This window comes from Carassius carassius, chromosome 2 (genome assembly GCF_963082965.1).
Source record: "Carassius carassius chromosome 2, fCarCar2.1, whole genome shotgun sequence".
Taxonomy (NCBI): domain Eukaryota; kingdom Metazoa; phylum Chordata; class Actinopteri; order Cypriniformes; family Cyprinidae; genus Carassius; species Carassius carassius.
In genome coordinates, this window is record NC_081756.1 from 11,914,978 (window position 1) to 11,932,330 (window position 17,353).

The 17,353-nt window shown below is 36.7% G+C and overlaps 1 protein-coding gene across 1 annotated transcript in view; it reads left to right on the forward strand.

The window, feature by feature from the left end:
- LOC132102952 (insulin receptor substrate 1-B-like) overlaps positions 1-17,073 on the forward strand; it is a 44,075-nt gene extending 27,002 nt beyond the window's left edge. Inside the window, exon 3 of the mRNA XM_059507701.1 lies at positions 15,612-17,073. Coding sequence (XP_059363684.1) covers positions 15,612-15,619 — 8 coding nt within the window. The 3' untranslated portion in view covers positions 15,620-17,073. The remainder of the gene's footprint in view (positions 1-15,611) is intronic.
- Positions 17,074-17,353: the final 280 nt, after the last annotated feature.

Sequence of the window (17,353 nt, forward strand, 5' to 3'; positions counted from 1 at the left end):
GTTTGTTCCATAACAAAACTTTATGAGGCCATGGTTTTGTTCTTTATTCATATCCACCTGGTGCCTCTAGATATAAGAGCCACCTGTCTGCCAGGCAATACAATGCCAACAATACTGATCAGAGACCCATGGAAAGTTCCCTTTTACAAATCTCATAACCAGTGGTATTGTCTACCGCTTCTTTCATTCCCTGGGATCCTACATTTGATTTACCATTTTAAATGTATTTTAGAACTTTCCAGTGTTTATCTTTGAGTTTAAACATTAAAGCATCCTCAATAGCAGAGACAGTTTATAAGAGACATGCCACTTCCTCAATCATCAATACAACTATATAAGGAAAACCGGTAACGGCAAAGATGGCATTTGTGTGCACATGTCCCGCCCCTCCTGCTGGAAAGCCAATCATCTGCTTTTAACAGTCAAGGCGGGAAACATTTAAACCTATCGCCTGGTTCCACTGACGTACAGTTGTGGAACCCTTGCGCATGCGTAGTAAAGGTATAACCTTTTGTGGGGAAAAGTCATAAAAAATTTTCAGCGATTTTTATCATGTATTACTGCTGTTTCTATACATGCTGTTTTTATGTCCCGGTGACCAATGAAAGTGCACTTCTGACTCTCTGCCCATTCATTTAGATAGGAACCTGTTCTTGTTAGTCTGAAATAGCTGCCCGGAGGCGTTGCCAAGATGGCGGCCGAGTGGCACGACTTGCCTGAAAGGACTTTGTCAATAGTTATGTATATAGAAGGGTTACAATGACAGGGTAAATGGCTAAATACAGTCTTTTCATTCTGTTTGAGTTACCGTCTTTTTGAGTTCCCTCTGTATGCTTTTAAATGCACATATTGGTTTGTGGCTAGATTTGGGATTGCCATTCAGTGATGGGGATGTTTGCATAAATTGTCTTTTTATACAAATAGTGACAGAGCAGGCTAACCACATATGTCTGAAGCTTCATGTTCAGTTTATGTTATGCAAGAAAACAGTGACTCTTGTAGAAAAAGAGAAAGCTTAAAGTGGTTGTTTGTAGAAATCTCTGATCTGACTATCGTTCTCTTATTTTCTTGCTAAAATGTTGATGGCCCGGATTTTGTGCCTGCTTTTAAATCAAATGATAAGATTGTCACAAGAGTGTAGAGTTGAATTGAAAACTAGCCTAGAGAATGAAGAGAGAAAGATATGGGCTTATTTTTGCAGCATTAAGTGGTTGAGCAAGTCATTTAGTGGACAGCATGGCATCGGCACTGGGGGGGGAATGCGGCGAGCTGGCTGTGAATGTTGAGAAGGGGCCAGCACTGCGCTGGCCCAACGTGGTCTCAACCCGCAAACCCCCCTTTTCTGCATGTAATAAATGATCCCTTTGTTCGTGGCTTTCCTCCCTGGCTGCGGTGTGTGTGTTTGTGTGTCTGTGCCCTTGCGTGTGTGTTCCAGCTCCAGTAGGCTTGAACTCATCGCTCCCTTGCACTGTTTTTTTCCCTTGCATTTTAATAAAACTTTTATGTCTGAGTAGTGTAAGAGAGCAGAGACAAAATAGATTTTTGGGAGAGAATGTAGAATGGGAAGCCCCCCCCCCCCACCCTCCTTCAATCTGGGAAAGGATTAAAGCAAGTGAGAGGAGGAGGGAGAGATAGTACAAGGGTGAGAAAGAGATGGCACAATGGGAGTGAAAGAGAGAAAGTGAGATGCAGACAGGCAGTATGCGAATGGCAGATGGAGAAAAGATGGGAAGTGGGAAAGCGAGAGATAGTGGAGAGAAACTTAGAGTCAGGTCAAGTTTTCATGTTTGGTGGGAGTTGAGGAAATCGTATGAACATTTCTGGGTTCATTTGTAATGGGTTTCTGTGCTTTTGGGGAACAACGATGAAACAGTTTCCCTGGCTGAACTCCAGATTGGGTCTCACTGGCCACATCAAAACTCCCATTAGCAAGTCAAAGAAAATAGAGAATGAGATGAGTTAGAGGTTGCGATATTGGAAGAAATGGAAGGAAAGTTGTGGGAGAGAAAGTTAAGGGTGAAAGAAATGGCAGATGAATGCCTGAGAAATATAATGTATCTGACTTAGGATGCAATATACGTAGATGTCTTTTTTTTTTTTTGTGCATGAGAGGGAACATAACCTGCTATCAGCAAGGCAGCCGCTTAATTTATGCTTTTAAGTCTCTCAAACACACACCTACGTACTCGTATACACACGCTGAGACTGTTTGAAGCTCTGGCAGGACTGCTCTTTTTGCTGTGTGGTAGTGCCACGTGTATCTCAGTATGTTGTAGAGAGTAGTGGATTTAGACCAGCGCAGCTGCTGACACAGAGGGAGGTGTGTTAACAAGAGAGAGTGAGAAAGATCATTCATCCATATTATAACCACAAGACAACATTTACCTAAATGGAGAGGTATGGGTGAAGTGAAGCTCAGGTAATTTTTTTTATCTCTTAAACCCACACACAAATACCCATGACCACATAATACAACACAGAGACACTTCAGCAATTTTTTCAGCAAAATTTCAGTAATTTTGTAATGGTCCCCTACTCTGATATTGTTGGGTAATAGTGGCTTTTTTTTACTACTCATGGGGATTTTGCTTAACTGGATCATAGTGTATATTTCCACCACAGTCTGCACACATTTGCACACATTCAGACACACATCTATTTATTCAAAGAATGTTATCTGTTGTGCACTCATGCGCCTTAAAACCTATACATACTTGTAAATGCTACTTTTGGACTTAATTTATGCTTTGCATTGACAAAGTGCATGCACACCCAACAACATTTGGCTATACCCATTTTGAGAGGCCTGAATATTTAAAGCAATTTTATAGGTTTAGTACACGTTAACAGCAACTGTGGTATAATGTTAATTAACACAAATGCTGTCAATTTATTGTAACTTCTTCTCTTGAGCATGTAATATTCATTTGAATAACTTATAATACCACTTACACAAACATTGATTCTTAACACTACACACCAGACACTGATCCAGAAATCTGCCTATATTTTTTCCTCGCAGTTCTGCATTGGAAACTGTCAGTGATACTTCAGCTAAATGTATAAATCCATGAAATGGCCAAACACAGCTGTGTTTTTGAATCTTAAAACTGACTCACTCAATTCTTACCAGGATGTTTATCACTGTCAACATTTTCCAAGTTTATTTATAGCATCCCATACACATGATTTGTGTTCCTACGTATAACTGATAATCTCATCTGTAATGATTAGTTTATTGTTACTGAGGGCTGTCATAATATTCAGTCTGTAAAGACTGAATCAGAGCTCCACAATCCCAGTAGTCCTGAAGGACCAAATCTGGTTGCAGCTGGTTTGATAGTGGTCAGCCAGAAAGCGAACACGAGAGATGGAAAGTGTGCGTATACATGATAGAAAAGGAGATGGAAAGAAAGATATAGCGAGAGACTGAGAGGGATTAAAGTTGACAGTAGGTAATCTGTGGTTATTTATGCACGTCCATGGGATGGAGTAACGTATGGTCCCACAGGATTCCATATCCCGACAAACCCTCTGCAGTTGGAGAGTGGACAGCGTATGTGCCTGGCAGATCTTCTGGAACGCGCAGTTCCTACTGAATAATCCGAATAGGATTATATGCTACTCAAACAGCTGTAAATGTGTCTGCACTGCTTTGACGCAAAAGCTGTTGCGCAACGGAAAGAGTATTTTATTTCATTATATACTGTATGCCTGTGATTTCATTGACCTCTGTGAGGTGCCCTAGGTTTATAGTTAGTCTGATTAATTTTAGCTAAAACGTACTATATTTTGTAGCTATAGATGTTAAGTAGCACTGGTCCAGGAGGGCAGAAAGTAGGACGGGCTTGGTAAAGTAATATTGGATGTCCTTGTAGAACAGATTTAGCTGAGAGAAATGAACAAAGGTGTCTGTTTCTGTAGAAAAGCCTACACCTGGGCTCTATAGCTGCTCTTTTGCTCAGGGCTGTGCTGAAATAAATATGTGTTAGTCTTAGATTTGAATACTTTGAATAGAAAGGTGAATGGGAATTTGAGTGTTGATGTATATAACAGCTATATAAAATATAACAGCTTTTAGAACTTGAGGTTTTTTAAAGTGTTGTATTTTTTTGTATGTAAAAATCATCATTTATTCACCCTTGTGTTGTTCCAAACCCATATGACGTTCTTTCTTCTGTGCACAACACAAAAGAGATGTTAGACAGAATGCTAGGCACTGACAGCCTCAGTCACCAATCACTCGCATCTTTTTTTCCATACAATGAAAAAGAATGACTGAGGCTGTCATTCTGTATAACATCGTTTTTTGTGTTCAGAAGTAAAGAAATTCATAGAGGTGAGGGTAAATGAAGCCAGAACTTTTTTTTTTTTATCCCTATATTTTTAACCTTTTTTATTATATACTACCATTCAAATGTTTGGGATTGTTATTTTTTTTAAGCAATTAATACTTTTATTCTACATGGATGCATTAATTTAATCAAAAATGACAGTATAAAAAAGACATTTATAATGTTACAGTAAAGACATTTTAATAAAAGAATCAACAAAAGCATCACAACTGTTTTCAGCATTGATATGTAATTTGTAAATCAGCATATTACAATGACTTCTGAAGAAACATGTGGCTCTGAAGACTGGAGTAATGATGCTGAATATTTTCCCATGCCATTAAAGGAATAAATGACATTCAATTACAAATAACATTACATTAAATTATTTGCATTTTGTTTGTTACTACTGGTGGTGCAGAAATGACACACTTGAGATTTAAGTACTGAATTAGGTGTTTGTGTGTGTGAGTGAAGTGAAAGGGCTCAGCAATCCCAATTCAAAAGACTAAAGTTTCACATCTCCTTACAGTCCAGGTAACTGTGTGAGTGTGTGTGAGTGTGTGTTTCTGTATATCTGGTGGCTGCTTGTCCCGCTTGGTTTTAGTGATTAGAGACTGAACTTTCTGACGAAGGATTCAGATTTAAGAACTGTTGACGTGATTTACAAAACCTACAACGCTATCCCTTATCAGTCTATAGACCATCACACAGATGTTTGTGTGTGTGTGTGTGTGTGTGTAATATCCTCGGCCATTTGCTGCAAATATGTTAATATATTAAATGCTAACTGACTTTTGCACACGTATGCACTTAGTTAACATGAAATGCCAGTGGAAAATTCTTCTAAACATTCATTAATCATAGTTCATTTCAATAGTTAATAACACGTTGTTAAAATCAAAAGTTGCTACTGTGTTATTTAATGAACTTGATCTAACATGAATTAAGAGTTGTATATTTTATAACAAAGACTAATAACTTCTGTTGCAAATGTACCTATTGCTCATTGTTAATGTTAGTGCATTAACTAAGATTAACTAATGAGATCTTATTTTAAGGTGTTACCTATTGGTGTTTATAATTCTTTTGTACTTTAATCTGTGTGACATTATTTACTTTATACATTTTTTGTGTATTGCTTTATCATATTTATATGTTCAGTTTCTTTTTGTTATAAAACCTGTTATACTTTGTGGCAACACTTTTTTTTTTGCAACTAAATTTCATTATCATAATAATTCCGTGTACCGTGATAAAAGCATTAGCAATTCATCTCAACATGAAAATTTGATACTGTCACATGCCTACTTCTGGGAAACAAGTAAGTGCTTCTATAGCTTCTGCAGGGTGGTACTAAATGAAGAAATATATATAAGTATAGGCAAAATAGGAAAAATGTACACATATTTGTTCTGTTTACAAAGTTTACAACCACTTAATGCATTGTTTTTCCTTCTGGAGCATCAGTGACCGTTTGAACCTAAAAAATAACATGCATTTGGTAAGATCCTTCTTATTTTAGTAAAATAATTAACATTTTGCAGATACTGCAAAGGGACTGTTACATTTTGATCACAACTGTGTGTGTGTGTGTGTGTGTATATATATATATGTTTTGTTAATTCCAGTGATGTGGTTATGTAATGTTTGTCTATGTACTATTGCATCTGCTCAGACAGTGATTAAAGTCGCTACATCTGTCAGTAATACTGACACCGCTCCACCTGCAGCTATACCCACAATCCTAGAGGCTAGGTGCTATGGTCCTCCCCCTGCTCCACCCGCATGACTGCTTTGTGCCTCCGCTCGTCTCTCCGGCAGGTCTGTTTAACTCAGCAGAAGTGACTGTAGAGTTGCAGTTTTTTAGCATCAGGGTGTGCAGCAGAATAAAACGAACAGGATAGAATTTATACCGGCACACATAGATTGTGCCTGGAACATAGAAGTGTGTGTCTGGATGCGTGCCCGGCAGTAAATGTTTTATACAAGTACCCAGTTTACTGCACGATTTGTGTGTGTGTGAGAGTAGCATCAGTTAGAGCCCAGGGCTACTGTCTTTTGACGCTTTATCTCCTATTGACTGCACTGAGAGAGAGGAAATGTGAGGATATCCGTGCGTAAAGGATAAATAGACAACTCAATCCCTATTTTACACAGAGCAACAGTGGGGGAAAGGAGAGTGAGATTTAAGCCTAAAAAATATATATGTAAGGATGTGATGGCAAAGGCTTTTTGATATGCAAGCTTTATTTTATGCATTCATGCAAAATATGTCACATTGCATTCTCAGCTATTTTCACATGGGGCGCAACAGGTTGAATATAATCTTTCTGAGCAAATTTGTTTGAAAAAATTGAACTGTTAATAACACATCCAAATTAAATGCACAGGTAACTGAGCTCTCTGAGGTTTTCTACTACAGTAATGCAAAAACACAATAATTTTGAGCAACAGGCCCATGTACTCGCTTGCATCAACCAAGAATTCACATTTGAGTGAATGAGCGATTGAAACTACCTGAGCACACACGGAAGAATCATATCATTTACCCTTACCCTGTGAGAAGATGTTCAAATGCATATTCTTCAACTTAATATGCATTTGAAAGTCCTGTTGCACTTTACCTACAGAATTTACCCATGTGATACTCAATCAGTTTTATCTCAATAGTCCTATTGCACAGCATAGACCAAGGCCAAACAATGACTCACAACACGGGCAGCAAGGAGCCAGTATTTCGATGTGGAGCCAGAGAGAAAGAACGAGAGTGTTGTCGAGTTGGATCTGCCATTTTATTGCGTCAAAGGAACAGAGATACACACGGTTGCCATAGAGACGCATATGACCATGCCTCGGTTTGTCTTCCTCTCTGACCTCACAGAGAGTTCTTGCCCAAGTTGTTTCAGAACATCTTGTCTATTTTTGTCCACTTTTTTCCAATGGCAATTTTCTTCAGTATTATTTCTGCTTACCTCATCTGGTCAGTAGTTCAGATTTCTTTTTGCCAATATTTTCACTGGCTTCGCCACAAAAACATTTCAATGTGTTTTTAGGAAAATAATTTTTATTTGTGTCAGAAATTAAATGCATTTATATTTTTTGTTAAACATTAACTTGCTTACAAAAACAAGTTTGTTTGTTACAAAAATATTTGTTTAAGGCTTAAGCATAATTTTCAATAAAAGCTAGAAATTATAAAAACTTTGCCATGTTAATTCAACACTGATGGAATTAAATTTGACTTTTATGTTGTTAATTTTACTCCAAGGAAATTATATTTAAAACAGAGCTTGAGCTGTAGCTTGTGTTGTAAAAAAGGAAACCGTTTTTATATGCATTTTTTTTTTCATTAGAATTTTAGAATAAACTTATAAGAATAATAGAAAAGCCTAATTTTTATACAATTGTACAGCAAACTTGGCAGTTTTAGTTTAACATTGATGGAGTTCAATCTAACTTTGGTAGTGTTAACTACTCCAGGAAATGTATATTTAAATTAGAGTTATAACTTGTGTGTTAATTCATGACTGCTACAAATACAAAAACATGTATCGTAAATTTAAAATACATGAAATGTTATTGCAAGATATAGTGAGAGCGTCTGTCTTGAGCGTTGTTTATAAATCAGCTGACATTTTCAAATCGACCGATCATCATAATCTCAGAGAGGTGCAGTACATTTCCATTAAGTGCTTGTGTGAGCGTATGTGTGTTGTGTGTGTGTGTGTGTGTGAATAATCTCTTCATCTCAGATCTGACAAGCCTCATTCCATTGAGAGTGATGGTGTCAGCTGAGACAGGCAAGACAGAACGATGGGCAGATAAGAGAAGGAAAGGAGGAATAAAGGCTCATGGGCCTGTCAGGGCTTTTTTCTCTCTTTCTATCTAGGCTTGATGTTATGGGTACAGGACAATGACTGCACCTCTCTCTAAAACCTGTGGGCATGTAGAAAAGTGAGCATATTTCTGTGTGTGTGTGTGTGTTTGCTGAAACTGGAGTAAACACGGTCTTCTTCAGATCTAGTTGCACAGGATAAAAGGTAATGGAAAGACCCACTCCCATTACCCATTCGATCCAATGTTATGGTGTGTGTTTAGTGCTGTTCTTCTTTTCTTAGTAACATCTCTCCTCAGCTCATGGCATTATTCAGTAAGCACTTTTGTCGAGTTTCACACACCCTGAGTGTAAAAATACAGTAGATCTCTTACATTCTGTAGTTGTAGACGTAAGTGTCTTAGCATTAGGGACACGTTTAAAACTGACTTGTTGGGTGGGTTGAATGAAGGACAAGAAGTGATGTAGACTAATCTCTATTAAGGAAGTCTGTATAATCATACTGTTTTTGGGTTTACATGATCCCAATCAGACAAGTTCTTCCGGTGACTTGATAAGGCACATTCTTGCAACAACTAGACAGAGTGTAACAGAACAGAAAACAATGCATTTAAGTATTTAACTAATAATCATTTGATACACTGCCTTAAAAATGCATAAATGGTTTCAGAGTGAATGCTCTTGCAGTAAATGTAAAGCACATGCAAGTTTTACAGTGCACACTATCTAAAAGCTACAGGAATGATACTATAATCACCACAGTTATAAATAAAACCACTAAAAAAAATTTGATGACCTATTCCTAGTTTGTATTTACACTTCACAGTACCGCATGTTGGTGGACCAAGCTGTAAAGTGGTGTTTGAACAATGACCTCCAGCTCAACACAGCCAAAACCCAGGAACTCATTGTTGACTTTAGACGTAGACCATTTCCTAAAACACCAATACAAGTAAATGGCAATTCAATCACCATCACTGACTCCTTTAAATTCCTAGGAACACACATTAGCAATAACCTGAAGTTGACAACTAACACTAATCATATCATTGCAAAGGCTCAACAAAGACTTTACTTCCTCAGACAGCTTAAAAAATACCGGATCAGAAATCAGCTCTGTTCTGTTCTGTTTTGTTCTATTCCGCTATCATCGAGTCCATCATTACATCATCAATAACAGTATGGTATGGTAGCACAGACAGCCAAACAAAGAAAAAACTACAGCAGAATGTCAACAACGCATCCAAGATCATAGGGAAACCACTGCCTTCAGTTGATTCCCTCTATACATATCGGACTGTAAAGCGGGCAAAGAAAATCATCTCTGACCCCTCACATCCAGCAAACCACCTTGTGACGAGTGGGGCGGGGCCGAGAGACGTGGGAACAGGAGCGAGGTCGGTGGAGTGATTGGAGATGAACCTGTTGGACCCACCGGTCTCGAGTCCCACGCAGGAGATGGAAGGATATAAAACTGGAGCGACGACAGTGAAGGACGAGAGAGGACCAGACCAGGTCACTTCCCTGGTCTCGCTCCTGTTCCCACGTCTCTCGGCCCCGCCCCACTCGTCACACACCTTTTTCAGCTCCTTCCCTCAGGGAGGCGCTACAGGTCACTCTCTACCAAGACCAAACGCTTCACAAACAGCTTTTCCCCATAGCCATCAGGACTCTGAATTCCTCTCTTTAGTTTAGTTTTTCCTCTCATACACTACGCATGGTCATGTACCCACTGTATCTTGTATTGTTACATGTTGTGAAGTGTATTGTCTATTTGTTGTTTGTAATGTATGATGATGTAGAGCTTAAACATACTGTACCGAAAACAAATTCCACCGGCATTGTCGTGTGGCTAAATAAACAACCTATCTATCTATCTACACTACTGGAAAATACAGATTAAAACACAGTAATATTATGAAATATTCCAAATTAAAATATATTTTAAAATGTAATGGATTTCTGTGGTCAAAGCTGAATTTTCAGCAGTCATTACTCCAGTCTTCAGTGTCACATGGTCCTTCAGAAAGCATTTTAATATGCAGATTAGCTGCTCAAAAACATTTCTTATTATTATCAGTTGACAACAGGTGCTTAATATTTTTGTGTTTATTTTCAATACTATTTGATTATTAGAATGTTCAAAAGAACAGCAGTTTAAATATTAAAAAGCAGTTACAATATTTTTTTTAAAAAAGTACTATACTTATATTTTATATTTATTTATTTTGTTACATTGTAGATGACTTTACCGTCACTTTTGGTAAATTTAATGCATACTTGCTGAATAAAAGTATAAATTTCCTTTATAAAAAAAAAAAAATCTTACTGACCCCAAACCTTTGAACAGTAGCGTGTGTGGGTCTGTTTTGCACCATACAGTAGGTTGTTCTTCCATTAAAGGTGTTCTTGCAGGAACAAGCTGATTCAGCAGTCAATGGGATTTCAGCAATGATCTGGAAGATCAGCTCACATACCCTTCTCTTTATATTTTCTTAATCTTGTTAAATGGCTTAAAGCATTGGTTAGACTTCCGGTCTTAGATTATTTGTGTTTGTGTGTCTGAGTGTGGGTTTAAAGGTCTATAAAAGAGCACTAATTAGATTATACTCACCTACACAATAAGTGTCATTTAAAGAAACATTACTAAAAAAAAACATTTTTTACAAGTTATTATATACACTATTACTCTTTTTTTTCCTGAACATTTAATAAGATACATTCATTTTAAAACAATTTAATTGACTGGGCATTAATTAACTTAGCATTTATTTTGTGTCATTTAAGTGCACAGAATGAATGCTTACAGCCTTAAAAGCTTAGCTAGTCTCTCAAGCTGGGAGTGCTTTTAAATCAGTGGAAGACCAGCTCGGGCTGGCTTTAAAAAACAACAAAAACCAGCAAACCATCTTAGGCAGTTTTTTTTTTCAGCAATAAGGTTGGAACTTTTTGTTATGAACATTAAAATTCATGTGCAGTAAGTACATTGACCCTCTTTTACTTAAACAGTTTTTTATGTTCTTTTGCAATGTTTGATATTGCTTAATGTTTCTAATTCTGTTTAAGAGTTCAGTTGCTCAATTCTGTCTTTGGCCATGACCGCCCTTCTCAAACGTGTGCTTACCCTCCAGGGATGGGATCTGGCTTTCTCTGCACAAACACACAAATGTAAACACCAAACACTCACACACACACACACACACACACACACACACACTATACACTTTTCCTTGTTGTTCAATTCCACTGTTAACTAGACTTGTGTGTAAAAAGCTTTACAGGGCCTTTGGGAAACAAAACTGATTAAAGTCTGTATCTCTGATTAAAGTTTTTCCCACGGTCAGGAGTTTAATGTGTGTGTGTGTGTGTGTGTGTGTGTGTGTGTGTGTGTGTGTGTGTGTGTGTGTGTGTGTGTGTGTGTGTGTGTGAGTGAGAGAGAAAGAGAGAGAAAGAGAGAGAGACAAGAAAAGTACTAAAGTACTTTTAGTATCACAGAAGAGCATCCAAACTGATCATTTGCAATTAATTTGATCATTTATTACTTTATTATTATTTTTGTTGTTGTTAATAATAATAATTATTATTAAATATTAAAAGATTTTAATATACAGTAGATAATATAACAAATAAACATTTCTTATATTATTATTAAATGTATTCTAATATTAACTATTACTGTTTTTAGCAATACATATTTTTTATTTATTATATGTTGTATTATCTCTTGTATAAAATAACATTTTTATAAATGGATTTTCTTTATAAAATGCAGTATATTGTTAAATATATTGTTTGTTTTTATATATTGTTAGATATTGTAGATTTTAGAATTACATTTTTAGAATGTAACATTTTAAAATTATTGAATGTTATCATAATCTTAATTATACCAATCAGAGGCACAATAATCTAACAGTATAGTATGAGTGCATGCTCATTCATGCAGATACAGTAGATCAGTATACACATTTGTACATTGTAGATTTGTGAGACAGTTTCTGTGAGTGTAGCTGTCAAAGACTGGTTTAAGCTTGTTGAGAGCTAAAAGAACAGACTGGGCCTCAGGGTAAATTATGTAACACTCCCATACATTCAGTTAACTAAATCAACCTGTCTCTGCCCAGTCTGAATGTGGCAGTCTCACACACTGAAGCTGCTGTTATCTCAGTGATCTGGTTGTTTGCACAGTTTGCACTGCTCAGAGTGTCAACTTGTCAAAGACAAAGACAAAGATCACCAAAAAATCTATTCTGAAGGATCATGTGACACTAAAGACTAGTGTAATGAATGCTGAAATTTCAGCTTTGCCATCATTGGAAAAAATAGGATTTTTAAGCTATAACCAAAGCTCTTGTTTAGCTTATGTCCAAATTCAAAAATGATGGCAAAACAGCATTGGTTCAAGAGCTTACTTTTGTGTTCCTCAGAAACAGTAACAGCAAACAGCACCTGTTTATAATGAGGGTAAGCAGATAACAACAGAATTTTCTTTTTTTGCCTTAACTATCTTTACAGTGAAGAATGATGCTCAACCTCGGTTCTTCACATCATTTTCTGTGTGTTGTTCTATATTCTCTTTCAACCCTTGCTTCTTTTCTTTGCAACTCTTTTAATCTTTCAGCTGTCTTTGTTCTCCCCATGCAGCGTTTTATCTGTTTCTGTCTCTTTTTCTCGGTTTGCTCTCTTCCTCCCTCTGGTTTGAATATGCAGTGACCGAAAGGCTTGAGGAGTGACGTACAGATGTGCAAAAACATCAGCTAGCTGCTTACTTCATCATGTGCGTCAGCATTGCTCACCCCTTATTCCTTTCTGCATGTTCTCCATCTTACACCTCCCTCTGTAATTACTGTCCACGTACTTTCTAAAAATGTCTTGTTTATGTTTTTGAGTGCATGTTTAGTTTTTTTTATTTATTTAAAAGGGAACAGGAAGGTTACATTTGCTAATACGCAGAAACTCACACAAACAAACACTCAGACACGCCAACACTGAAGCACACACTGTGTTTTAAACCTCCAGAGGGATAAATGACCTTGCAGCATCTCATCATCATTAACAAGATGAGAAAAAGTGGAGATTAAATCCAGTGACCCAGGGGGCGGCACTTTGTGTGTGTGTGTGTCTGTGTGTTTGCATGTGAGTGCATGTAAAAACAAATACTCAGCACTTTCACTTATACCTGGGCTGATTCTGCCCGGTGTGTTTTTTTTAAAATATATGATCTATGTGAGAGCCTCTTTCTTTCTGTTTTGTGAATGATGTCGGTGTCATTCATCAAGTGTGTATGTATGTCTGTGGGGGTGTGTGTGCTTATCTGTGTGTGTGTTGACAGGTTCAGTGCTGCAGGGCTTCTGACAAGCTTTATGAGCTACCCTGACAAGACAAAACTAATTATTATATAACTTCCAAGTCCCTTCACTTTTTCAAGCTTTCTTTTTAATATCAAGCAGCCCCAAATAGTATCTTAAGCTTAGTATTAGTATCTTAGTATCTTAACTTAAGCTTATCTTAAACTTAAATAGTATCTTAACTTAGGCCTCCCTTTAAAATACTACTCTTCAAAAGCTTAAAAATTTTAATTATAATTGTAATAATTATTCATAATATTGCTGTATTTTTTCATCAAATTAATGAAGCATAAGGGACCCCGAACCTTTGAAAACTAGTGTGTCATTGCATTAGATTAAAAAAGCAGGCCAAATGCAATTTATAAAAAAAAAAAAAAAGTGTGTGTGTGTAAATATATATAATTATGGACATATTAAACAAGTTTAACAACTATATTTTATCAGACAATTTTTTGTCTTAATTTTATGTATTTCATAAATCCACCAAAATGGCATTAATGCCATTTTATTACTTAAGAATTAAAGAGTTAATAATTTAGTTCTGGAAGACTAAGAGAAAGAAAAGAGAGATGGTCCCAGAGGCTTTGTTAAATTGATCAGTGTACGGATGGCAGGATACGTGATGAAATGAGAGAGATGGATGGATGGATGGATGGATCTGTGGTCTCATCTCATCACGGCTCTTAGTGCAGGAAATGGCTTTCTACCTGCAGCACTGCAGCTGTCATGTCCAAACTAGCAGAAAGTAGCTATAGTGTTGTGATGAGAGGAATTTTTAACAGTGTGCACACTTTTCTACTTCATCGGTTATTGAAGTGCCACCATTGATTATAAACAGAGACATGTATTGCAATGAAAAAAAAGGTGCAAATAAATAATAATAATGCATATTGTAATTGTATCATAGTGATTATTTCTGTGTTTATTTTTTATTCTTCTGCATAAAGGTTATCGCAACACAACTAATAATTTATATTGGACACACAGTAAGTAGTATAACAAAATATCAATGTTTTCTTTTGCTGTTGAAAAGGCTACTATGACCTGTCACCAGCATAATTTGTGTCTTAGTTGCTGCATTGCCAAATGTTGGTGTAGATGCTCATCTGATTTCTGCCTTTTCCTCTCTCTCTTTCTGATTGAATCTCTTTGTGCTCTGGTTGGAATGACTTGTTCTGGAGGGAGTAAATATAGCTGTGCGCAGTGAGGGCAGAGGTGGAGGGGGGCAAGCGTTTTACAATTAGAGCCAAGACTACAAAATTGAGAGCAACAAGGAAAAGGAACATTGGCCAATTTTCAGGTCATCAGTCATAATTTTGTTTACTTCCCTTCAGTTACAACTAAATAACATTTTTTGTAACATTTTTAATAACATACTGTTGATATTGGATTTGTGTGATATTTCACTTGTTGTTTCATGCAAAGCTTTAATAGACATGTTACTTTATTTATTTTTTGCAAAAATTAAGAAGATGTTACATACACATACAACATCCCATCCATTAGATCCTAAAATCTACTGTAATCCTCAGCAGATGCTACATGTCTTCTGTTTTTATAATTGTTAGTCCTCTCATAAACACGTTTACATTTTCAGAGCAATATGGTCTCATACATCATCATGACATTAAGGCCATTTAACCACATACAACTCGATGTCACGATGCATATACAAATAGTTATTCTGAGAAGAACAGCTGCAATAGAACATCTCTATTGATTTTCTTGCAGTTGCACAAATCACTGAACAGTGTGAGGTAACAAGACCTCTCGGCCAGAGTTTCAGTTTAATTTATTCTTAGACTGCAGATTTATTTATTGCAGACATCAAAATGTAACAGCCTCTCCCCTGAATCTCCCCTGATCAGGTTTATTATAAAGTTAATAAAATATAAGCTAAAATCTAAAAAGTACATGCAAACTAATCTAAAAACACCACAAAATTAATAAAACTGTAACTAAAATTTAAATATGAAAATCTAAAAATAAAATCTAATTCAAAAAGTTATCAATAACTATAAAGGTAATATCACTGCCACTCATTTGTATTAGAATATGCAACAACTTGCAACTAATTTCTGTGTTTTTCAGAATGTTGAGGCTGCAGCAACATGGAACTCTGGGAAACGGAACACTGGCGCTCTCCCGTGCACCTGAATGCAGAGCAGAAACATGGAGTAAGGTGTAAGAACAAAGCCCAACAAACTTCGCAAGCACTTTTGAAAGACTGCTGCAGTGATTGGTTGCTGCAAGCAATGGGAACATGCACCAGACGAGAAGAGCAGCAAACGCCAGTGCTCTCTGGACTCTCAACAGACAAGCACAGGAACCTATCAGAGAGGAAAATGAAGACAGTGGAGCCAATGACAATGACCTTCAACAGAAACTTGAACAGTTTGTGTCCAATATTCACAAAAAGGATTCAGTGATTCAGTTACAGTTGTTCAAAAAGTGCCTCTTGTTTTTAATTGTCGCTTTCTGAATATAGACTTTCAATTGTTCAAGAATTGACTGATGTGCTTGAAGGTTGCTATTCTTTAATTTTATGTACATTTTATGGAAGGAAAAGAGTGTCTTTAAAAGCTTTGCTGAAGACATCAACAACACTGATGGTAATTCTTCTGCTGATAATGATGAAGATGAAGTTATTATAAATCTCAAATAGTGTTCTTCATGGTGTTTAGCTAATCTAGCATCACAGATGTGTTGACTGACTGCTTCATCATCCTTCCGTTCCTTGTTTCTTTCTTTACCCCATTTGCCCCATGCATGACATGTTCTAGCCATGTATTAGTACTTAAAAGCCTGTCTCGTTTCTGCATCTCTTCCCTCTGCTCCCTTCAAAGAAGCGTCCTGAAAGGAACCAGCAAGAGACATTTGGCTCAGTGACACTAAGTGTCTATTTTTACTCTAAGGGTGGGGTGCTTCTGTGATGGTGTCCTGCGTACCTCCACTGGCACGGAAGGATGCTAGCTGACCCATTCCACATTGGATTATACCAATGATAGTCCAGAACGGGGGTGTGTAAAGGATATAATTTGGAAATCATCCCCACACTCTACCACAGTGACACCCATTGCTGGCCAACAGTGGTAAAATAAAAACAGGAATGTTAAAAACATGATTTTCTCATGTGATTTTCTTTTCTTTTTTTTTACTTTTTATTATGTTGGAAGATCTTTATCCTATAAAGATTTTCTTCTGAATTAACTTAAAGGGACAGTTGACCTAAAATTTAACAATTTTTCATTATTTTGTCTGTTTGACTTCCTTCTGCTGGTCTAGAACAACTTGAGGGTGAATAAATGATGCCAAAATTGTATTTTTTGGATGAACTATATTTTGCCTTATTATCTGCTTCTGACAAACCTCAGTGATTGATATGGATATTTATGATATTCAGTGTGTGATGGTTATGTTTGCACTAGTGTGTATATGTAGTGTGTTTGTTCCTGACTCTTTACTGAACTGTTTCAGGGTGTTCCATCTTGACGTGTGATTGTAACAAATGGTGTTTACTGGATCCAGAATGACAAATACACAATGATCATAACCAGCTGCACCTTTTATCAGGGGGGGAATGCCACATAATGATTAATTTAAATCCTATAGTATAATACATTTCAACAACCAGACCACAAGTCAATTAAGGAGTCAATTGAGGTTGGAGTTTCAAGGTAAAATGTTTTGACCTTAAAGGGATAGTTCCCCAAAAAATATCTTCTACAGTGTTCCATAAAAAAAAAAAATCATACAAGTTTGGAAGGACCGGAGGGAAAGAGTAGCCTAAATGATGGCAGAATTTTCATTTTTGGGTGAACTATCCCTTTAAT